We start from the raw sequence: 17,193 nt of genomic DNA, 5'->3' as shown, positions 1-17,193 counted from the left end.
AGTTTGCCCTGCTCCCCCCTGCACAGTCCCATCACTCCCGGAGGGTACATCAGACTGGTCAGCATTGGACATGTCTCCTGGTGGCTCTCTCTCTCTACAGGGGTACACAGCTCTTGAATAATACTCTAGCACCTGCCATGTGGGAATCCCGGATGAGCCCCCAAAATGCAACGTGGGTGATACTCCAAGAGATACTCCCTCTCCAACTGAAGGGATCAAAGCAGGTGCACAAGCGCTGTGGGAGGTGTAGGGACTCTCCTCCCCTGTAGAGCAGAGCCAGACCACCAATGGGGACTTAACCATATATCTTTTAATACTGGGAACGTAACAGGTATAACTCAGAGGGTATAGTGGACACTACAATGCCCCAAGGGGACAGGATTCAACAAAAGTTAGACACTTACAATCATTGACAAAAGACAGAGTTAACAAAATATAAAACACAAACAGCAAAACAAACAATATGGGTTGGTGAAATATAAATGCAAAATGACAAGGAAATATAGGGCCTAGGTACCTTGAGGAGAAGAAAGCACAATGGCCCCTTTCCACTGTAAGAAGATTTGCTTCTTGTTATCTCACTCACCCCAAGTCACCTCAGCTGGGACTTGAACCCAGAGCTCCCAACTGGTAGCTAGGAACACTGCTTCAGCCTGCTAGGGGTCTTGACCTTCCTGGAGCCCTGGCCTCACATTGAGCTGCCTGGCCTCTGACTGGAGGAGCTGGAAGCAGAGCTGGGAACCCCTCAGGTCACTGCTCAGACCCTTGCTGGAGCTGGGGAGCCTCTCCTGCTGGCTGCAGCCTCTTCTTGGGGATCCTGGAGCCCAGCAGGAGGCCTCTCCTGCCGGCTGCACGCCGCGCTGCTGAGGGTCCCACCACTGCCTGCAGGTCCTGCTCTTTCAGGCTTTTCTGGGGCACTGCTCCTGCCCCGCTGGCTCAGCTCTTTACATCTTCCTTGTTGTCCCTCGCTGGTCTCTCGCCTGAGACAGCCCACGTGCCCCTTTTATCCCCCTCCAGGTGACCCAAGGGGCAATCGGGATGTGGGGGGTGAGTCTCTGGGGCCTGATTGGTGAGGAAAGGGAACCCCAAGTCCTCCAATCATCTTTTGCCCTTTCAAAACCCCTGGGCCAGGTCACTGCCAGCCAGCCCGTCACACACATCTGAATTGCATGTCAGACACTGGCTTCTGTTAGCATGAAGACACCAGTCAGCCAGCTCCTGTTCTGCACTGCTAGTGTTTGACTTTTTTTTTGTATGCACGTACATTGTGCCACACAGAATTTAGTGTGTCAGTGTATGCAACTGTTAGACCCAAAAGGTGATTCCCAAACACTTTATTCTTGTGTAATCTGTAATCTGATTAACACGGGTCAGGTAGCCATTTTACTAATATGCCCCTTTTTATTAGGTTTTTATGTTCCTAAGGCATCTGCAGAGCTGCTTGCAGATGTAGAAGACAAAAACCAAAACAGCGCTTTACCTTAAACTTGGTGTGCTCCCACGCTGAGCCCAGCACGTGCTCAGGAGAGGCATGGCATTAGTTGCATCTAGCTTTCCCAACGTCTGTATAGATTGGGCTTTTTAGTGGGGCTTTTTTGCCACTTTTATCTAATAGCTGATTGAATCAGCTTTAGCTCAAAGGGCCAAAAAACCCTGTTGACGTGCTGGATCTATACAGCTGCTGCAGAGCAAGGTCAAACTAATGCACTGCTGTGTGTGTGTGTGTTGTTTTTCCACCCCCATGTCTGTCAGTGCCCTAAGTTGATAAAGTATATTAGAGGATGTAGTCTCTTCCAATTCAGCTTTCAGGGTTTTAGTTTTATTCATGTACTGGTTTCACCTAGCACTAAGCACTGTTCAGACAAAAATTTAAGAGAAGATTGCCAGCCCAAATAGTTTAGCCTAAATATAAGAGACAACAGATGGTGGCATTTCTAATATGCTTCTCTTACTGAGTTAGGAGTGGGCAGGAGTGGGGATTGCTCAACCTTGGACAGGTTTTCAGGACAGGTTCTAAAGGAATAGCTTGAGCTAGTGGTGTTTGTTCACACTTTTGGGCCTGTGGACCAGATGAATGGGGTGAGGTGGGGCTGGTCTGTGCACCAGACTGGGCCCCGTGCCACCCCTGTGCACTGGGATGGGGCCCTGGGACCCCATGCTGTCTCTACCTGACTGGAGCCTAATCCCAGCCCATTAGGACAGTGTGGCACTCTGGGCATGTGGGAGCCAGGCAGAGGCAGTACAGGCCCCTGGGACCCTATCCTGACTGGGCAAAGGAGATGCAGATGCCCACACTGCCTTGATCCAGCTGGGATTGTCTTTCAGGGACTCTGCACTGTCCCTGCCTGCCTGGGATTGAACTGTGGGGCAACTATGCTGTGTTTACCTACCTAGGATCAGGCCCCCCCAACTACCTCTGCCCAGCCAGGATTAGGCTCCAGGGCCCTGCTCTGCCTCTGCCTAGCAGGGATCAGGCCCCATGCACCCGATCTAGTGTGCAGGGCCCTTCCTCACAGATCCATGGAGAGCCCCGTGGGCCTGATTGTGGCTCCAAGGGCTTGATCTGGCCTTTGGGCCACAGGTTGCACACCCTGGCCTAAGCTGCTGCTGCTTTGTACTAGCTCATGCTCTGAAAGGGTCTCTGAAGAGAGGAGAACCTCACCAGGAGATGCAGGGGACTTGCAGGTATGGAAACCATACAACCAGTTCCACTGGGTTCATTGTGGTGCCTGCTTAGGCCAGTTTTGACATTTCTGCTTGCTTGTTATGTGCTGCTGTGCTTGGAAGTGCCTTATCCCAAGTGCAATATTTCATACATATTTTTGTAATTCATTCAAAACCTTTGCAGTTGTGGCAAGTAGCCAGCTAGATAGATGTGTTTAGTCCAAAAATAAGTGTTTGTAGATTATAAATAGCTCTTGTGCACACAGGGAAAGTATTCCAGAGAAACATGTTGAACTCATTGCCTGAAAGAAGAGTGAGTAAGTAAAGGCAGTGTAGGCCAACTCTAACTGTGTTCCAAGACATGCACTGCTAGGTTTCTTTGATAGTTTCCTCTCTTAGTCAGTAAAAAATGACTTATAATAATGACTGCCCCAATGTTGACTCTTTTTCTGTCATGCAGAGGTAGTATTTTAAATGAAGAAACTGACTCAACTTTTTGTGAAGTTTATTTGTACAGTTTCATAGGGGGAAAAAAATCTTTCCCCAAACATCCAGTGTCTCTTTTTTGATTTAATTTTGTTGTATCATTGACCTGCTGAAAGGGGGAAGGCCATCACAAGTGGTAAGGGGTGACATTTGCCAGCTGCAAAGGGATGGAAAGACTGAGGTCCAAATTCTCCATTTAGGCATCTAATTCCTATGTAAGTGCCTAAATACCATTGGTTTCTGTGGGTGTTAAGCCTGGGAGTTAACCTTTAAGGATCTATGTCTAAGACTTGTTCACATATACATAGAAACATGGAACTAGACTTGGATCTCATAAGTCATATTTGGCAAATGCCACCCAATGTTTGCTCCCACAGCCCAGGAATTAGTTGCATCTGAAAGTGGGGGCACAGAGTACCTTTATCCTTTAGTACACCTGCTGGTATCAAGGACCTGCACATTGGCATAGGTGGCATAGTCCAGCATAAATTTTACCAGGTCTTAGGTGCAATATCTTTTGTGGTAATCTTATAATTACTATATAAACCTTGCAAGAGGCAAGGATATTTTAGGGTGATATCTTTTATTGGACCAACTGTGTAGTTGGCTTAAAGTTAGACAAGCTTTTGAATGCAAGATGTTCTTCCTCAGGTCACTTTTGAGGATCTTTGTCTAAGAGACTTGTGACCTGAGGAAGAAAGTCTTGCACTAGAAAGCTTATCCTAATTACAAAGAGAAGGACCTCTTGGAGGTGGGGGCACCACAGATCACCAGGAAAGCCAGGGAATGAGAAGAACCAGGTTTCCAAAGCCAGAGGCCCCTTTTGAAACCATGTTAGGACCATCTACAGGGGGTTCTTTCAGGAGAAGAAGACGGAATAAAGTTGCTTTTTGGAGAATCCCAAGGAACTTTCTTGTTCCCCTTGAAAGGGGTGTTTGATTCTGCATGACAGGTAGGGCCTGCTGAAAGCAACCCTCACTCAGGACAGCCCCATAGAAGCAGTGGAGATTATAACAGGCTCACTCATGCACACACGCTCACTCTAGGCACGCAGACAGTACATTTCTTGGTGGCCATTAAAAGTTGTTCTAGGAATTGCGTGCAGTGTTGGGGGCGAGCCCAGGTTTAACAGGCATAAAGCAAAATCAGTGTTTGCGCAAATAAATTAATCTTACGATAGAGAGCCCACTTTGAGTTTCTTCATACAAAGCACCCTAATCCTTTGTTGTGGCCTCCTAATCAGCCTCACTGTAACAGATAGTGGTATCGCAAACTGGGGATTATGATACTTTCAGCTCCGCCTGAGAGCAGATGGAAATTAACTGTTTGAAGGGAAAGGTCCTTCTCAAAGGCAAGCTTTTGTATTTATTTTAACAACCCTATCTTAACAATTAGCACATCAATTAATGGCTTTTTCAAAGTGTGTTTTTGTTTATTTTGATATGAAGAAAATCTTTCCCAGGGTCTTCCTGTACTCAAAAACACCCCTAATGAAATCATTGCCTCAGAATACCATTTGAAATCTCCTTGTCCACCACTGATTATTGAAAATCAGCATGTTTTGAGCTAAGAAAGATTTTTTTCTTAAATCTGTAACTAATTTTCTCTTGCTAAAAATTCCTTTAACCAACATTTTTAAGTTTTTCTTGCCCTCAATCAGATATTTCAGGAATTTAGGTTGGAGAGAAAACAAAGGTCTTCAAATAGATTAAATGGATTACATTGCTTTTTCCATAAAGGCAAAAGTTAAAGTACATGAACTGCATTTACTACTGAATCTACAGGGTGGCAGAGAAATTCATTTTTGCAGAATGAAAGTTTGACAGTTACTTTTCAGATGATTTATAACTGGTTTATATTTGTAGGGGTTCATTGTTACAGAAAACAGTCTCTTGTTTCTGCGAGAATCAACAGGCTTTAATGGGAATGGACTCTTTGACTAAGGTAGTTTACAATCCTCTTCCCTTCTGACCCCTTGCTTTGAGATTTGATTGAATGCTGAGAGTGTTTTTGCAAGGAGTGGAGAGCAAATAAATAAGACATAATTGAGCTGTCACAAGTTGTAGAGTTATGGCTGTATTTTGCCCTGGCACTGGTCTTATGCTAAATTAATTCCAATAAAATGGGGTGAGTGAGCAGAATCCAGCTCATCTCTATGAAGACAGACATTTTTTACTGAAGGTCAGACTCTGTTAGCTCCAGTAACAGCTGACTTATTCATAATGCAAACAGAAAAACATTTGCACACTAATAAACTGGCAAGGCAGTGTGTAGTGTGGAGATGCAAAGCACTTACTAATACTATTCCTTTTGTTGTGAATGTACTGCACAGGCAGGTTAAGCTGTGACTTCTGCAATCACCCTGTGTTCTCAAATACTTCAAACTTTCTGAATTAATCTGCTTTTCAGCCTAAATATCTCAGGTTTAGGTTCTCAATTGGGATAAAATCTTTTTGCCCATTTTTTGAATTGCATGGGAAAAAATATTTTTTTAAGTAGATTTAGAGGCTTTCCTGCTGTGAACCATCCTAAGGAAGAAAGATAACAGACAGAACTGTGGAAGAAGGTCGACCATGGACAGATGCAGAAAGTTTGCAAGTGGGCTGCAGGAGCAGTAACCTGCATGTCACGGGTGGCTGCAGCCTGGTTCCCAGCATTTACCCCCTTTCCAGGCAGACCAGACCACAGGAGCAGCAGCAGGGACTTTCTAAGTCCTTCAGGCAGGTAAGAATCTTCCTTCCAGCTCTCTTCTCTCCCTGCTCAGCTGCATATTCTCTTCCCTTCTCCCCATACCCCTTCCCTGCCCAGTGCTGCTACTGTCATTGCCACTGTACCCGGCTGACTTTGTGGAGCGCCCCCAGCTCTGCCCCCCGCCACTCCTGCACTGCTGCAGCTGGACTGCACATGAAGCCAGGCTTGGCTAGACAGCCGTGGCATTGGGTGGCTTCCTTTCCTCTGTACCTGCTCCCAGGCCAGCAGGGGACTGCCCTGGGGGGACCAGGCAGGGAAGAAGAACCCACTCACTCACCCGCTGCTGCTGCTGTCCCTAGCTGAGACTGGTTCTGCATGCAGCACAGTTAGAGTGGGCAGGAGCTGACCTGGAACTCCCCAGTGGGAGCTGGAGACAGCAGCGGCAGGGGCTGGGAGAGTGGAGGGGAGGGGGGAATTCTTACTTGATTCCAGATTTAAAAATAATTCCCTGGCTGCTTCTCCTGTGGTATGGTCAACTGAAGGGGTGGGGTATGGAGCACCCCCGCATCACTGCCCTGCCCTGAGGGAGACCCCATCTTGGGGTTTTTGAAAGACTGGGCAGCATGTAGTCTGTAGACACAGACAGCAGTTTCAAGCCACAATCTGGCCATCATATGAGTGCTGGTTTTATATACGTGGCTTAGAGCAGCCCTTTTACAGTGGAGTTCTGTAATGAGCCAAGCTTTTGACTGTGCAAATGAGGAAGAACTTTGTTAAATGAGCACAGCACTGAGTGTGATCTTCTTTGCTTAAATGAGTAAGAACACGTAAGAAATTACAGTTGCAAATTTATTCTGGCACTGTTGTTGTTTTCCATTTCAACATTAGAAGCCCAAAGAATTGTTAAGCATCCTCAACCCCTTTACCACCATGAGCTTTGAATGCTTATCAACTAATTAGGTTCATATTTTGAAGATATGCTTTCCCACAACTGGTTAATATAAAAAATATTTTTAAAGGTAAAACTGTCATTGCAGGGAGCCTACAAAGGACAGAAGCATGGAGTTGGAAAAGACCTCAAGTGTCATCTAGTTCAACCCCCTGCATGGATGTGGTAAAGAGATAGCATTGGGGGTAGCGTGCGGGAGATGCAGTGTATAGAAATAAGAGATTTATGCAGTAACTCACTCGAGGCAAACTTTTCAAAAGTGGACACAGATGTTGGATGCTTCAGTTATTAAAAACCAGAAAAACAATAACCTCCCTCCTCCCAAAAACCCACCACCACCTAGTGAAGATGGGCAGTGCATCAGTAATCACTTCTTAGTGTCTGAGCCTAATTTTCATTTATCTTTATCTTGCTATCTTTCATTTATCTTTTTTTTTCAATAACCCTCAGAGAATAAGCATTATCAATATTCCTCAGAGGTCTATTTATTTGGGATTGCTTTTAGCTTTAAAAAAATCCATCAGCAGAATAATTTATCCATGTGCCATATTTACAACTTTATTGTAAATTTATTTACAACTTTACAGTTGTGTCAATCCATTACAATCTAAATCTGGTTAAAAGATTTGCCATCCGACCAGAGTGGAAGCTATAACACGGGGCCTATTGTGCACTACAAAGAGTGAACATTATTATATGTTTATACTTTTGTAAACACCCAGAGATGAGGAGCCCATTAGGCTGTACAGATGCTGAGAGAGTCCTGGCCCTTATAAAGCCTAGACTTCAATAGACAAAATGGACAAATATTGGGAGGTTTATAAACCTCATTTTTCAGGCACTGAGCTATAATTTAGAGACATACCTTTTACAGATCTGGCCTAAATCCCTTGTCCAAGGTCACATAAGAATTCTGGAACACAGCCTGGAGGCGAACCCAGCATTCCTGCATACTAATCCAGTGCCTTCAGCTGCCACAGTTTCAAATGCATATGCTGCCTGTGAGGGATTAATCTGTATTATTCTCTGAATGATGATTTCACAAGCAGAAATTAAAACCAGTTCAGAAATGAGCTGCCAGAGCGAAGTCCAAGCTATTAATTTTGGTTTGACACAGCCTATTCAGCTATACCTGGTCTTAACACCAAGCCTTGAACTCCAGTCACTGGACCATACTGTGTAAGGCTCCCTAAATCCCTGGCAGTACACAGATGGTAGCAAAATTCCTTCCTGATCTAAAACATAACAGTTGTTTCCACCACGCAGATGTGTGAGAATCTCCAGGACTGCACTTCCTTTGGGTAAAACTTACATGAGAGCCATGAACACTATTAAGTGATGGGTACTTTAGCTATGATACGGTTGGATGGAACATGGAAACTTAAGAACTTCTCCCAGGGACCTGATTCTATTAAGTGCAAGGCCTAGATGCAAGGGGATGGTTTATCTTGCTGTCTGCACAGCCAAAACCTTGTCAATGAGGGCAAGATTGATAAGAAGCACATGCACACCTCAAAGCCCATTACAGACTAATAGTCAGGACATTGTGTCAAGATTTCACATTCTCCTGCTTTAATCTCTTAAAACAAATGGAATCCAAAACCCACCCCAGAGAAAACAAATGAGCTCTGTGTAGCATCATGCTCGGTGTCATGTGCATATCCATATTTGTTTTTGGTGGATTAGAGATAGTGTTTACCTATTTTCTGCCTATTCAGAAGTAATATTGTCTAGGTGGATTTTAATAGACATTTATTTTTGTTAGTAATCTAAGATGAGCTCTGTAATTAACTGGGAAATGGAAGGAGTGTTCTTGTGTATTTCCTTTCAGTGGCTGTGATGCGCTCTAGAAGCAAGCTAGATGTTCTTCATTCAATGTGTAATGCATCTTTGCTCAAAGATACCTAGCATATGGGTGTGAAACGATCCCCGTTATATTTACTTTCATCATATTTACTTTATCTTCACCCACTATTAAAGGATCTTTAATGAAAGCGTCGCCGATAAAAGATGGAAATAATTTTCCTTGAGCCTTAGCTGTTGTAATGTTATCAGAATGTTTACGACAACAGTTGCTCCCTCCTCTGCGGCTTGCTTGTTGTTTAACGTTTGTTATTTGGTATATAGTAGCACTCGGTCGCTGCAGGTAAAGATCATGCCTCATGGTCCCAGGCAAAGACAGAAAAGTGTTTCCAGTTCCAAAAAACCTGCTGTCTTTGTCTTAAAACAAAACACAAGTTTCATAAAACAAGTAGGTAGATGGGGTAACTACACTTGCTCTGCCAAATATACTGCTCTGTCTTCCTTATTCTCTATGTCCATTCTCCTTTTCTGTAGCTCTTCCCTTCTCTGCCTAACATTCAGCTTTATATCCCCCAGCATGCATAAATTCTCAGCTTCACTTCCTATCAGGTCTCCTCAGAAAGGACATTTTTTTTTTGTCTGTATTAACCTCTGGATGACATAAAATTAAACAGGGCAGAATTTAGCTACTTGTATTTTTCTCCTTTGCTATCTGCTCTTCAGCTTTCCCCTTCCTGTTCTCTCCCTTTTCTCTGCTTCTTTCCCTCTTGCCCTTCTTCTCCCTCCATTTATTTAGCCCTCCAATTCTTTTCCTTTTCTTATTCCATGTTGTCATCTCTGTGGGCTCTCCTTTTCCCTACCTATCTTTGCCATCTCTTTCCTCCCAATTCTACCAGCCATCTATTATTGGCTCCTTTGTTAGCCACTGGCTGGGAATAAATTCCAGCTGACCTGCTTTGGCTGGTTATTACGTAATGGTATACTCCAGGTTTCTTGCCCCGTTTCTCCATCTAGTGCTGCTGCTGTCATAGACTTCACAGCTAAACATGTTGGGCAATTCCAACATTACCCATGTGGGAAGGGTCACTTGGTATAAACTTCTGGTCTGGAATGCTCCTTAGAATCATAAGTTCAATCTTTTTCTTTGCTTTTCTCTGACAAGGAAAGAAACACCTTCAACACCTGAAGTATGGGGCTTTTTCAGAGAAAATATAATATGCAAAAGAAATAGAATTGGCTTGTGTGCTTTTCCACAGATTCTCTGATACAGCAAGAAGACGCGAGGGTTTTTTTCAACATGTTTTTTCTGTTTGTTTAAACATTCAGGTCTGTTCTGCCCTAATCTCCCCAGAAGGCTTTAATGATGGTAACTGAAGCCCTGGCAGGATTACAACAGAGATACCAAGAACAAATGATACCAAACTGAGGGGCGTGTTATTTGACTGTTAAAACATTTTTTAAAAATTTAACACACAAAAATATCCCCCCATTTAAAGAATTGGCATATTCATTTCAATAAGGGTAAAGAAAGTTAATGATCCATATATTTAAAGCCTTCCTTGAGACTTTCCATAAAAAAAAAACAAGGAAAAATACAAGGAAGACCATGCATGACTTTCATACTACATTTCAAGGGGTGTCTGCATGTATTCCGCTTTGTGCAGAAGAAATAATTACTTTTATATACCATAAACACTTTTAAACTGTCAATCTTTTAGGGCCAGCAAGTCTCATTCCATAGGTCTGTATAGTACTTGGCACTATAGGCTCTGATCAAGGCCTTTAAGTGCTAGCATAATACAACAACGAACTAAGGTCTTGCGATGTGAAGTGGATGCAAAAGATTGCAGGGTATTTCCACTGAGCCAGGGTTTCTTTAGTGTCCTTGTACATTTTACTTCTTTCCCAAGTGTGCAAGAGATGCAAGGGTTGTACTCTGCTATGCCAGAAATGGCCATTTGAAAGAGTGCTTATGTGAAATTAACAGGGGTGTAGGTTATAGCCTTGTCTGCCTATGTGAAGTTAAGGGATGTATGTGGTAGCCATGCTGGTCTGAGACGAAAAGAAATGCAAACTCTTGGTTCCAAAATGATACCTTTTATTAGACCAACTGAGAATTTCTCGGTTTAATAAAAGGTATCATTTTGGAACCAAGAGTTCTAGACTTTTGCATTTCTTCTATGTGGAGTTAAACCTGTTTCTTAAACTACTTGTGAAATCCAAAAAATAGACTTTTGTATGATCTGTTTAATCAATATTATCACTTATGCAGCCCTCTGTGGCAACTTGTCTATTCCTGTATGGACAACATTGAGGAAATTGCTGATATGCACCACTGCTTTGCTGAATTCCTCAACTCTGTTTTTGAGAATACATATGAAATATTGTAGTAGCTTTATCAACTTTATACATGCTTGAATTGTGCAAGTCAAAACCTAGGGTGCTCGGCTCCAGGACAACACATTCCTTGCACCAGAAAGCACTTTCTGCCTATTTACTGTACAAGGAAATGATTCCAGATTTTGCCTGCCTGGGGCAATTGGAACATTTCAGTGTTTCCTTAACTACTGACACACTTCAACACTTTTCAGGAAGTAACCCTTGTTCTCTTAATGGGCCTGGCTGCATGTCTATTAAAGAGGAGATGACGCAAAAAACCCACATCTTTAAGGTAGTAGGTGGAAATATGATAAGGTACGATGCTTTGCAACAAGTAATCAGCTTAACTTGTTTTTATATATGCCTGCTCAGATTTAAAATCTTGCAGATAACTAATCTTCACGCCTCTGTGTTGCAAAGATTTGCACACATGCTTGACACATCCAAGCAGTCTCACTGCTACTAGCCCCTTCAGAGTGGGGCTTCACTATTTTTTAAAATTAAAAAAAGTAGAATTGTTGATGTTACGAACTCTGCTGCCTATGTGAGTGAAAAGTAGAAAAATAGGGGCAGACAGCAGAATGAGCAGCACAGGTACTGAATTACAATGCATCAATATACTGTATGGAAGTTACAACAGTGACTTCCCTATTGTCCCAACTGACCTATTACAATTAACACTCCCCCCGCCCCGCCTTTCCCCAGTGCCGTGACATTTAGATATGGACTGGATCTAGTACAAATATTGGGGGGTTTGTGGGGAGAGTTGGGGCCCTGGGCTCCTGTTATGAGCCCATTTCTTTAAGGAAAAAAAATCAAAACTTTTTGAGAAGAACCTAACAGTAAGTGAAATACTCTGGCAAAGTGACTTACCTTCAAAGTTGGTATCATTACTGCTGTTTTACATAGGGGGAAAGAGAAGAGCAGGGAAGGGACTGGTCCAGGATCCCCCAGTAGGCCAGAGGCAGCACTAAGATCAAACCTCAGGCTGCTTACAGACATTAAAAAAACCTTTAAAAAAGCGCTTTACTGAAAGAAGCAGGACGTTAGTTTGATCCAGCTGCGCCAAAAAAGCCCCACCAAAGCACCTGATCTGTACAGATTTTGGGTGAGCTGGCTCCAACTAATGCAATACCTCTTCAGGGCACGTGCTGGGCTCAGCGTGGGAGCACACCAAGCTTGAAGTCAGGCACCATTTTTTTTAAACATCTGTAAGCAGCACCCTAGTGGCCCTAGTCTAGGGCTCTGCCTACAGACCTCATTGCCTCTCCTTACTGTAGGACTGCTGCTGTGGGGAAGCACTCCTTGGTGTGAGCAGGGCTTCTCTTCATATGCAGGTAAAGGTGCAATGGGATCTAACACACCATCTACACAATCACACCTCCTGGCACGCCACACATGTATGATGAGAGATGTGATTGTGGGATCACATATTTGAGCCCATCACGCACTATTGCTGGTGCAGGGAGAGACTGATCCTAGGATCGGGCTCCTTCCGTCCCAGGGAGAAGCAGTCTCTTGAGGCTGGGAGCCTCCCTCAGCCTTACATTGCAGGCATGCCCCATAGCTGCCAGAAGGTGCACTGCAGGGACCCAGCATCTGCAGCTACCAGGATCCTGGCAGCTGCAGTGCACTGCTGGGGCTGAGTCCCCTCAGCTGCAGGACTCCCACCCTGGCTGGGCATGGTGCACCCCGGTGCCTAGGAGCCTGGACAGCTGAGGGAGCTCCCAGCCTAGACCCTGTTGCATGTGCAGATTAAAGCTGGATAGCAACCAGGTTCAACTTCATAGGTGGGTGGACCTTTTATGGCCTGATACCTTCGGTGACCCTGGACCTGGTTCCAGTTAACTGCACAATTAACCAATACCTGCAAGGTGCAGAACAGAGGTTCCCCAACCTTTTCTTCTTGGGAACCCCCTTCCAGCTGCCTGCATACCCGTGTCAGGACGGGTCTTATGCTTTAAATGCCAATGACAGGCAGTCCTCGACTTACAATATTTCGAGTTACAACCTTTCACACTTACACTGTTTATAAATTGACACCCTGTTTCAACTTTCTGACATCAGTTTCGACTTTACAAGGCTTGATCCGATACACCGCCACACGAGGGAACAAGTTTGCTGTCTCCCTGGAGGACATCTGTCCAAACTGCCTTGGACACTTCCTTTAAGAAAGCAGACAAGACTCCTGAGAAAACTCCAGTCAAGAGCCCTTCAAAAAGTCCAGCAAACTCACCTCAAGTCCTTCCAAATAAATATGATTGCTATTTACAATATAAACACATTACTGTAGCTATGTCCCTCATCTATAATTGACTGAGTACAAAATTCTGGGTTATTTTGGGTGAGAATAGGGTATCCAGCCTTGGTTCAGGAACTGATCCCCCATTTATAACATTGTTTCCTATGGGAAAATCGGTTCCGAGCGACAATATTTCTACTGAAGACTCAGTTTTCAGGAACCAGTTGTGTCCTGAGGCGGAGGACGGCCTGTATCATGGTGGCGACAGACTAGGACGGATCTCTCTGATTATTTTTTGCATGACAATTCAACCCAGCATCGCTCAGGTTCTCCCGCGTGCCCCCGACGTGTCTCGGGTCCCGCAGCCGCGGCGCCCCGGAGGAGGCGGCAGCTGCGCTCCCGGCCGGCTCGGCGGGGCCGCTCCGGCCCCTCCCGCTCCGCTCCGCTCCGCTCCGCCGTGCCTCCCGGGGAGGCGGGACGCCGGGGAAGCCGCGGTCCCGGGGCCGGCGCCGCTCTCCCGCCAACCTCTTCCCCGACGACCCCCGCATCTGGCTACCGCAGTCTCCGCCGCTCCGGCCACAGCTGGCTGCTGCAGCCCCCACCGCGCTGCCGCATCTGGACCGCCGGGGTTCCCCCCCCACTTCCATTCGCCCCCTGTCACCCCGGCCACATCTGGCGACCGCATCCCCCCCGCGGGCCGCATCTGGCGGCGCTGTCCCCTTGTCCCCGCCCCCGGGAACATCTGGCCCGGCGGGAGCAGGGCCGAGCGCCGCCGCCGAGGCAGAGGAGCCGCCGGAGCCCCCGATGGTGCCGCGGCGCAGCCGGGGAGGTGCGAGGCGCCGCAGCCCGGCCCCGCTGCTGCTCCTGCTGCTTCTGGCGCCGGGGCCGGGGCCGGGGCGCGCCTGGACCTACCGCGAGGAGCCGGAGCGCAGCGACAGGTGGGTGGGTGCCGGCGCGGGGCGGGCTCGGCTCGGCTCGGCCCGGGCTGACGCCGCCGCCGCTTCTTCCCGCAGGGAGGTCTGCTCCGAGAGCCACGTGGCCACCACCCGCTACCCCTGCGTGCGGCCCTCGGGCGAGCTCGCCACCTGCCTCAGGTCAGTGCGGCGGCGCGCGTGCGCGTGTCAGGCTAGGTGTGCGCGGTGCGAGCCGCCCCCGGCGCCGGGCCGAGCACCCTTGCCAGGCTGCGCCCGCCTGGCCCGTGGTGCTGGTGCCTCCAGCAGTGCGGGCCTCAGGGGTGTCGGGGCCAGGGCGGGAGAGATATCTGGGGCCCCTTAGAGCCTTAATTTGGATGACACTTTCCATTTCAACTTCACTTTGTCCTAGCCATGAAACTGCGATGAAAGTATCTTAATGCAATATTGATAATGCAGGTATTCAGCGTAATTCATTTTTATTTTTATAAGGTGTGGGGCCCTGGGCAGTCGTCTGGTTTGCCCTTCCCTAAGGCCGCTGTTGCCTCCAGCGTGCGGGGCCCGAGGTGCAGCTGGCTGGCACTGCCTCCCCCGGCCGCCGGCTGAGCGCCCTGGCCAGCAGCCCCTGCCTTGGCCCGCTGGAGGCTGCTGGCAGGGGGCGGCTCTCAGCCGAGGGGTGTTGGTCTTGACAGGCTTCATCTCTTTAACCCAGGTGGGGCGTGTGCAAGGCCCTCTGCTTCTGCATGCCTTGCCTGAGGTAACGGGGTGGGCAGGAGGTCGAGCCTGCAGTTACTGATTAGACGTGTCTGAATTCCCACTTGTTATGGGGGTGGTTGGATGTGTGAGGGACGTCCTTTTCACTGCTCAGATTTGTGCAAGAAAGTCTCCAAACCAGAATGGTCTCTTGAAGTGGTATAACCTCACCTACCTTGTAAAGCACCTGTAGAAATGGGCCCACCAAATAAGCAGGTTTCTCCTCCCACTTCTAATATCCCTTGGTGAGTCCCTTACAGACCTCTGTGACAGGAGCTCCCTGTCCGGAGGTCAGTGCTGGGCGTGCGTGGGACGTACTGGATGCAATACGGCGAAGCACCTTGATGCTAGGGATCACCACTGTGGAAACTGATGATTGTGGAAAGTGTAAAAACTGGCCTTTTTCTATTGGTGAACTGCTGTTGTTCTTTTCACTGTGCTTCCTATGTAGCATAAGTATATACATAGTTTGAATGTGCAGCTGTGTTCTGGGTGCAGCTCAGTTGTGTTTCTTCCCTAAATGCGTTCGGGGCTGCTGAATGGCTGGTGGGTACACTAAGAGAGCAGCTTGTGTGAGGGCTTCCTGAGAGAAGCAGCCAGGATTGACGGCGTGGAGTGAAGAAGCCCTGTGAGGGCAGAGCACTAGGATGTACGGGACCTTTCTGAAGGGAAAATGCTCTGTCCCTTGCTCCAAGAGCGCCAGGCCACAGCTACTCTGCAGCCAATAACTGTCAATCCCAAGATGTCCAGAATCGTGAGTTAGGCCCAAGCTATTGAGATCATCTTCAAAATAAAGAGCAACTTTTGATTACCTTCTGGTTTCTAACGCTTTAGGGCTCCCTTGGGCCATATTTTCAAGTTATCTCCACAACCACAGGAGTTCATAATTCCTTTCTGTAAAAGGAAGTTGGATTCTCATTAAATATTTGTCTCCAAGAACTGGAGCAATATGTAACTGTGCCTAATATCACGACACATGCAGAAGAGTCATGGCAATGCTGTGGAAGTTGAAGGGCACTGGGTGAGCAACTCCTTTATTTCCGTTGCTCTTAGCTGGTGGAATTCAGGTGTATGGGAAGTGGGGTAACATTAGGTCCCATGGCAGTGAGACCATGAAGAGCTGGTCAGGTTGCCCATTTTAACTTCCTGGGAGAATGCATTGTTTTCTCTGCTGTGCTGCCTTTTGCCTTTTGTACTTAGCCCTGGATCACCAGTAGCAAATGGTAGTGATATGGAATTCATGCTTAGTTCCTTTTTGATAGTGAGCTGTTCAAATCGTAAGTCCAGCCCCCAAAGAACAGGTTTCCATTTAAAACCTGGGAACATTTTCAGGTTAATGCTAATGGTGAAGCGGTATGGTACACATACTCCTAGGGAGCTGGCCAATGGAAGCTGGAAGCCAGGTGTTTTGGTCATAAGCATATGAATAAAAGCAGTTAAAATGTGGAAACTGAGTTTTAGTTTTCTGGGAAATTCTGACACATCAAAAATTGGTCTTGTTCCAGTTTGACATTTACATATTTTTTGAGACACAGAAACTCCAGAAATTTTGGTTTGGGAAAATTTTTATTTCATAGTTCTAAAAAGTCTATTCCAGAATTTTGATAAATGTTGCTTGTGAACTTTATTTTTGATATTTGTGTTTTATCTTATGGTATGTTGGTAGTACATAATATAATATTTGAAATGTTTTATTTATAAATAATTGAGGGAAAGTGCTACTTAGCTCATCACTCCTAGGTTAAAGGGTCTCTTGGTTGGAATGAAAGTCAGAGACTTCCACAAAACTATTGCTATGTAACATGTTGGTAACAGCATAATATATGTTGTTACTATTGATGCCATCCACTAACAACAAAAATAAAAACTGAAAACATTTCATAAATTCAGTACTAGGTTTTATAAATGGAATTCATTTTCCAAAACAAAGAATTTGAAATATATTCGGTTTCTAATTTCAAAATATTTTTTGAGGAATTTTCATTGAAATCGACTTATTTTCAAAACTTTTCAATGAAAAAATGATTTTAAAAAATCTGACTGAGTCTGTTTATTAATAAAGATAATCCAAAAGCAAGGACAAGCCAATAGAGATGTTTTGGCATTATTTCCTTGTGGTCATAGTAACCTTGTACATAATTAGATGTATTTTTTCTTTCGGTATGTGTACAGTTTAGCCCTTTGGCTCAGTTCAGCTATATGTTTTTTTAGATGTTGCCATTATTTATTTTCATAAGTGCATAGAGGAACAGATGCAAAAAGTAGTTGGAGCTTGTACAGTGTTTTTTCAGTATGCGCAGTAGGCAAACTTTATA

At 45.8% G+C, this 17,193-nt stretch overlaps 1 protein-coding gene and 1 long non-coding RNA gene across 2 annotated transcripts in view; both read left to right on the top strand.

Moving 5' to 3' along the window:
* The first annotated feature begins 5,478 nt into the window (after positions 1-5,478).
* LOC149868056 (uncharacterized) lies at positions 5,479-13,188 on the top strand. Its single transcript, XR_016440946.1, has 3 exons — positions 5,479-5,874; positions 6,879-6,955; positions 13,040-13,188. It is a non-coding gene; the product is annotated as an uncharacterized LOC149868056 (long non-coding RNA).
* A 190-nt stretch (positions 13,189-13,378) lies between these two features.
* The window catches only part of CCBE1 (collagen and calcium binding EGF domains 1), a 194,672-nt gene continuing 190,857 nt past the window's right edge, over positions 13,379-17,193 (top strand). The window contains exons 1-3 of the mRNA XM_090037216.1: positions 13,379-13,472; positions 13,531-14,152; positions 14,228-14,308. Coding sequence (XP_089893342.1) covers positions 13,379-13,472; positions 13,531-14,152; positions 14,228-14,308 — 797 coding nt within the window. The remainder of the gene's footprint in view (positions 13,473-13,530; positions 14,153-14,227; positions 14,309-17,193) is intronic.

The sequence above is a fragment of the Crocodylus siamensis genome, chromosome 3, assembly GCF_052110815.1.
Source record: "Crocodylus siamensis isolate JL-2025a chromosome 3, ASM5211081v1, whole genome shotgun sequence".
Taxonomy (NCBI): domain Eukaryota; kingdom Metazoa; phylum Chordata; order Crocodylia; family Crocodylidae; genus Crocodylus; species Crocodylus siamensis.
The sequence above is the reverse complement of the archived record's forward strand: the minus strand, read 5'-3'. Positions and strand labels throughout refer to the sequence as shown.